Source organism: Polyodon spathula, chromosome 7, assembly GCF_017654505.1.
Source record: "Polyodon spathula isolate WHYD16114869_AA chromosome 7, ASM1765450v1, whole genome shotgun sequence".
Lineage (NCBI taxonomy): Eukaryota > Metazoa > Chordata > Actinopteri > Acipenseriformes > Polyodontidae > Polyodon > Polyodon spathula.
In genome coordinates, this window is record NC_054540.1 from 55,562,844 (window position 1) to 55,570,055 (window position 7,212).

At 38.0% G+C, this 7,212-nt stretch overlaps 1 protein-coding gene across 1 annotated transcript; it reads left to right on the plus strand.

Annotated features, from left to right (window-relative positions):
* The first annotated feature begins 569 nt into the window (after nt 1-569).
* On the plus strand, nt 570-5,049 carry LOC121318862 (zinc finger protein ZIC 3-like). Its single transcript, XM_041255997.1, has 3 exons — nt 570-1,844; nt 2,575-2,738; nt 3,404-5,049. The coding sequence occupies exons 1-3, from the start codon at nt 851-853 to the stop codon at nt 3,584-3,586; spliced, it is 1,341 nt and encodes a 446-aa protein (XP_041111931.1). The 5' UTR covers nt 570-850; the 3' UTR covers nt 3,587-5,049.
* The last annotated feature ends 2,163 nt before the right edge of the window (nt 5,050-7,212 follow it).

The following is a 7,212-nucleotide window of genomic DNA, read 5'->3' on the forward strand; positions in this document are numbered from 1 at the left end:
AAAAAATAAGTAATAATAATAATAATAATAATAATAATAATAATAATAATAAAATCACAGTCATAAGTAGGCCTATAACAGATTAAAGCCAGGTCTTATTAATGTATTAATTGTGTTATCTGTATTTGAAAAGATAAGCATAAAACAATTCAACAGGAAAGAGACAAATGTTACTTCTCCAAACGTGTCTCTGCGGTGCATGTGTTACGTGCATAAACATGATGTTGTTTTATTGACAAAGAAAAACATGTAAGCGGTTTGTTCAATAATGTAGGCTATGCAAAAAAAATAAAAAAAAAACAAGTTCGAGAAATTACAAAGTAGCTGCTGAAGCAATGGAAATAAACCAGGTTTCATTATTCAACCGAGACGATACCAAGCCCCTTACCTGCAAATAATGCTTGGACTGACCAATCAGATTGAAGATCCCAGCCAAACTGCCATGGTCAATGATAAACTGTGCCAATCATAAGACGGCTAACCAATTGGCGCCCTGAATTGTGATCACGTGCCACGGAGGCAGTGCGCTCCTTATTGGTTCTCGTAGGGCTGCCTCCTGAGTTCATTTATGTGAAGGAGTGAGTGATTGACTTTATCAGAGCAAGGACATCACTCACTGGGAGAGGGGGGGAAAGTTTGATCCTTTCTTAAGGATCACGGTTGCGGGAGTTTTTTTCTCCCCCGATTACTGAAAAAGGTGATTTTTGTATTTGCAAGTTGTTGGGTTTTTTTTTCACCCTGTTGCGATCACAAGAAAAGAGAGTTACAGCCGTAGAGTGCTTTTTACAGAAGTCAATCCGGGTTTTAGAATTTTTTTTTTCTTTTTTGGTTTCTCCTCGTCGAGTTCCCGATGACGATGTTACTTGACAGCGGTCCGCAGTTCTCTGGGCTTGGAGTTGGAGGTTTTGGCACACCACGGCATCATGAGATGGGCAGCAGGGATGTTGGTCTGGCACTCAATCCCTTTGGAGATTCTTCCCATGCAGCGGCTTTCAAACTCAGCCCTGTGGCTCACGAAATCTCCTCCAGCCAGAACTCTGCGTTCACCCCGCAGGCATCTGGGTATGCGACTGCCCTTGGTCACCACCACTCTGGGCAGATGGGTTCGTACAGCGGCGGGGCGTTCAACTCCAGAGACTTCTTGTTTAGAAACCGCGGTGCTGGAATCGGGGAATCTGCAGCTACGAGCGCCCAGCATGGGATCTTTGCCCCTTCAGCGGGGAGTCTGCACGGACCTGGAATCGCCGACAACCCGGGACACCTTTTATTTCCAGGGCTTCACGACCAGCCCGCCAGTCACACTTCGCCGAATGGACACGCAGTGAACAGTCAAATGCATCTGGGTTTGCGCGGGGACATATTTGGAAGACCAGACCCTTACAGACCCGTTGTGAGCCCGCGGACAGACCCCTATGGCACAGCCCAGTTGCACAACTATAACCACACGATTAATATGAACATGGCGATGAACGTGCCGCCGCACCACGGACCGGGGGCATTCTTTAGGTACATGAGGCCGCCTGTTAAGCAAGAGATGTCCTGCAGATGGATCGACGAGACCCAGATGAACCGACCCAAAAAGAGCTGCGGCAGAACGTTCAGCAGCATGCACGAGCTGGTGACACACATCTCCATGGAGCACGTCGGCGGACCCGAACAAAGTAACCACATTTGCTTTTGGGAGGATTGTCCGAGAGAAGGGAAATCTTTTAAAGCCAAATACAAACTGGTGAATCACGTCAGAGTCCACACGGGAGAGAAACCCTTTCCCTGCCCCTTCCCCGGCTGTGGAAAAATATTTGCCAGGTCCGAAAATCTGAAAATTCACAAAAGAACTCATACAGGTAAACAAAAACGTTTTATGACTCGTTTTGTGTTAAAGGGATCATTGTTTTATATTATTTGAATCGTGCAGTTTTTTTGTTGTTGTTGTTGTTGTTTGTTTGTTTGTTTGTTAAGGACGGTACTGCTAAATGCACTTTCTCTGCTTCTCGAAGTGTATTTGTGTATTAGTAAAATCGCGTGAGACTGGCTGAGCACCGCTTTGGACAGTGCGTGTGAATTGAAGATTTGGTTCTTTTCTCTAAGTTAGGGAGACAGTATAAATGCTAATGAAACCTAACGTTCGGTACTTCCGTTCCTTTTTCAAGATGATTGACACCCCTCCTAATTAAATCAGTCAAACATTTAGTCGAAGTATTTTCTCTTTATTTATTTTTTTAGAGCCAAATTAATTTCCTTTAAGAGCTTGTGCTGGTATTTATTGCTCATTCCCCTTCCTATTATTGGCCTATATTATGTTATCCTAGAGAAATTCGGCAGAATCACAAGCAATTAAACGAGAGTTAAAAAAAAGAAAACTTATTAGTGGGTTCTTTGAAATTCAAATATGAACCAGAATGAAGAAAAAAAAAACGCTTTTATTATTTGTTGAAAAATGGATTTCATAATGCGCTGTGTTAAAAAAAAAAAATAGCAGACGCGCATGCAGACAGATTGAGTTGTTTGGAGTCAGTTTTGGTCAGCTGGTTTTGCTCTTGTAATTATGTGTATTTTTGTTTCTCTCTCTTGCAGGTGAAAAACCATTTAAATGCGAATTCGAGGGCTGTGATAGACGCTTCGCAAACAGCAGTGACAGAAAGAAACACATGCATGTGCACACTTCGGACAAACCTTACATCTGCAAAGTGTGCGACAAGTCTTACACACACCCAAGCTCGCTCAGGAAACACATGAAGGTAATTAACTGTTTATTTACTGCGTGGAAACAGATCAGCTCTCTTTACCTTTAGCAGAGCCAATTATACACATATATTTAACTGTAATACAGTAGATTATTGTTATTATTATTAATTTATGTATTTATTTGTATGATCATTTCTTAACTGTATTGCAATGAAACAACGTTTTCCTATACTCTATATATAGCCTAACTGTATTGTTTTGTTTATTAGTTTTTGTTGTTAATAGCGTTAAAAAGTCCTAAATATATTGGATGAGCTTCCAAACAAAGATATTTCAACAACTCTTGCTATTTCCATGTTTTTAGAATTTCATTTTTTTCAGTATCTATAGGTCTATATACGTGTTTTTCTGCTTTCTTTATAGCGTCTTCCCTATATATCAATCACTTTCTACAGGCCTACAATATACTAAACTAAAGCCGATTATGTCCTGACCACACGCCCCCCTCCCCCGAAATACTAACATGCAAGCTGAGCATAGAGATAACCATTTCTTTAACAATAACCCATTCACTTTATCTCACCACCAGTCATGTTTTAATATATATATGCAGTCTGAGTTGCTGGTTAAACCACACAGATACGAATATCTTCATTGTATTATTACTGGACTTATAATTTAACTGTTTTTTTTTTGTTTTGTTTTGTTTCACTTTTAGGTTCACGAGTCTCAAGCCTCAGAATCGTCTCCAGCGGCAAGTTCGGGGTACGAGTCGTGTACACCACCAGCTCTTCTGTCTGCCAGCACGGAAGACCGCACAAAAACACCACCGTCCGCAGTACAAAACGCAACAGCGCACAACGACGGACTTCCACCCAACTTTAATGAATGGTACGTTTGAAACAGAGCACACGGGACTCTGATGTGTACCAACAGGAAGGAACCTCAAAAACTACAAGCGCACCATGGGGCACGAAGGGGAATGGATGAAGGAGCTGCAGATTTCAGGAGTTGAAAATTGAGTTTCGGTGCGCAGGACAGGAGTTCTGGACAGGCCTTTTTACATTTCTCAGGATTAGAAATCGACTTGCATTCGGAGTAAAGATGGGTTTCCTTTTGTAGGTTTGAAAGTTTATCTTCTTTTCATTTTATTTCTTTTTTTTTTGTTCGAAAAGGAATTGTAAAAGGATGAATCGTTCACGGTATGTTCAATGAGGGCGGTTCTCAAGTCGCCTTATTGTTAAACGTCACACAGTCTTAAAAACAAAACGTGCCAAAGTTTTTTTTTTTTTTTTTTTTTGTCTTGAACAAAAAAATTAATAATAAATAAATATATGCTGGTGAATGTATTCCTTGTTCGATGGGGTCGCATCTGTTGTTTCGTGTACCTTTTCAGGATGGAAATGTGGCATTATTAGAATAAGACTGTGACCGTTATACCGTTGCCTTTTGTAATAGCTTTGTAAATACGTATCCATGATGCCATATTTATCAATTTGTAATTTAAATTATCGGCATTAAGCTCCGAGACTGAAAATGATATTTATGGAAAATGTTTTCTAACAAAACGATGTACAGTTTTTGGTTATAACCAGCTTAACATTAAAAATTCTCAATTTTAAACATTGCACATTGCAATTGTGTCTTTTAAATAAGTGTGTTTTACTGAGGCATATGCTACTGCCAATCAGCACAAGCAAATAAGAATAATGATAAAAATAACAATAAAAATAAAAATAAAAAATTGTTGTGTTGCCCAATACAAATTCAAGTAATATGCTGGGATATCTTAAAACAACGTGTATCGCCTATACTGTGTTATACTTTCTTCATATTTCAATTGTACACAGAAGCCTGAATATGCTAATATTAATATGACGCACAATACGTGGGTATCACATGATTATACTAAAGGTCCAGGTGTCACATTTTTGATGTGCTCATTTGTAGCTCAGTGTCTTCCCGGTGGGTGAATGTGACATCTCAATTGAATTGTCTCCAAGCGGGGCGATCATAAACGTGGATGAATAATATTACACTTAGTGTACATGAAGGAGACTTGCTGGGGACGATCATAATTGCATCTGTGCAAATTAACACGTTTCACTCAGTGAAGTTCTCAAAAAGTCTGTAAGCCTTCACTTGGAAGGTGTGCAAGCAAATATGCTGTAAATCATTCCGAGGCAGTGAGACAGTGACCTTTTCGGGGTACTTAAGGTCAACACGCAAACGCTGCGAAGGTATTGAGCATTAATAATGTATATGCCGACGAAGCGGATAGTATCTGTCTGAGTGCTATTTGTTTTGCGTGTGCGTCTGTGTGTAAACGGGAATGAAAGGGGGGATTGTATAAGATAACTATAGTCTGTATTGTGTGTGTGTGTGCGTGTGTGTGTGTGTGTGTGCGCACACACACACACACACACACACACACACACACACACACACACACACACACATATGCGCCTGTAGACAATAGCTACAAAATTACCACATTATATTTTGTTGGTCAGTTTTTTTTCAGTGTTCGAATGGCTTTAAAAAAAATGTTCATTTTTAGATATTTTACATTATTATTATTATTATTATTATTATTATTATTATTATTATTATTATTATTATTATTATTATTATTATTATTATTATTATGATAGTGTACAATTGGAAACAAAATGTTAACCATCTAATTCTTAGAATATAAGAGATAAGAATCTTAAAAAAAGTAAATATTTTTTTTCATTTATTATATTTTAGTTTTTAGTCAACGGTCAAACAATCACTTGCGGCTTTTAAAGTGATTTTGAAAAATACTGTTTTTATATATATATAAAAAATATCTGTAGGTCATAAGGTTTCAACTTTGATAGCTATCGATTGAACTGTGGTATGTGTGTTTTTTGTTGTGTTGTTTTTCAAATAATTAAATACATTTTCGCTAAAAGCGAAGTCTCTACTTTCTTTTAACATTTGAAAATTTTTTCAAATAATATATATATATATATATATATATATTATATATATATATATAATATATATATATAATATATATATCTATATATATATATAACTTTTAAAATAGGTATCCATAGTATGCCTACAAATCACATTTTATAAATGCGCATAGTAGTTGCACAGAAGGTCTATATTATTAATTGTCCCTGGCAGTAGATTGCATAGCATGCCTCACAATGGACTAGGGGAAAGAAAGATAACATAAAATGTGCATTGGGTAGGCAATATATTTAATAGATACAATATAGTATATTTAGTGAAATAAATACATTTAAAAATACCAAGACACTTTTTACAAACAACAAGCAAGCATTTCGCTTTTGGAAAGTAATAACTGAGGCATTTGCAATGCCCCTCCTTTCTGCATGATCTGCTCCTTGAAGATTAATTCATTAGGCGGTTTCTGTATACAGGGTTTTGTTTAATTTAGAAGTTAACTATTTTGGGTTACAATTAAACGTCACTTTTTTTTTTCTTTGAAGCTAATTGGTTGTACCCTATAGGCTTGTGTTAGCAGCCTGTCTCACCGCAACCGCGGGGAGAGCTCTCAGCAATTTGAACTTGACAGAAGAAAGGCGCCATTTTAGCATCTCATCTCGACAGAGGGAAAAGTTGAAGTTATACTGGTTTTCCCTCATGCTTGCAGATATCCTCTCCGGAATCTCAGGACAGCAGCCTTAACTCTCATAAGAAGCGACAGCGTGTCCTCAAACACTCTGACAAGTTTTTTTTTTTTTTTTGTTTTTTGTTTTTTTTTTTCGTTAAGTGTGTAACCCAGTTATAAATTGCGCAATAAATACAAGCAAAAACAAAACAAACACAAAAAATACTACTGTTCTGGATTTCTAAATAATGAGAATCTAAGTGTGTGTGTGTGTGTGTGTGCGTGTGCGTGTGCGGGTGCGGGTGCGTGTGCGTGTGCGTGTGTGTGCGTGTGCGTGTGTGTGTTTAGCGGAAAAGCGTATTATTTAGGGTAAGCATTGTGTCATTTTATAGGCTGCGCTATTAGTCCTCTTAAGAGTGGTTTTTCATGTATACCAGAAGTCATAAATAGAGAAAGAAGCAATGAGATGAACTTGAAGACTGCAGGGAAAGTTCCTTTACATTTGAATGCGCGTTTTCTGGTCTTAGTCTTCTGTTAGAATAACTTGGGCAGATCCCATTTTGTTATTTTTTTTTTAAAAAACCCTTGTGTTGTAAATACAATGTCTTCCGTTGTACTGTTTTTAACATTTTAATTAGAACTCTCTTACCAGCTTGTTGTTCTTTATCTGATGTTAACAGGGAAGCAGAAACATGTTTCGTGGTTTGATACAAAGATTCAATGAGGTTTGCGTGTATCACAGCGAGCCGTTTGCATGGGTCACCTTTTGAAAGAACGCTCGAATGGGTTAAACACTATAGTAATAATACACTGTAATGTAACCGATGTTTAATAGGCAGTGAGCACAGATTCCCCCCCACCCCCACTTCTAAAAACAAGCATCCGATATGTTGCTCCATCTTTGTACAAGG

What these genes read in the sequence shown, in the direction of transcription:
- LOC121318862 (XM_041255997.1), top strand. Translation starts at nt 851, where the DNA reads ATGACGATGTTACTTGACAGCGGTCCGCAGTTCTCTGGGCTTGGAGTT. An exon ending in TCACAAAAGAACTCATACAG is followed by an intron (nt 1,845 to 2,574) that starts GTAAACAAAAAC and finishes TCTCTCTTGCAG; the next exon opens with GTGAAAAACCATTTAAATGC. An exon ending in CGCTCAGGAAACACATGAAG is followed by an intron (nt 2,739 to 3,403) that starts GTAATTAACTGT and finishes TTTCACTTTTAG; the next exon opens with GTTCACGAGTCTCAAGCCTC.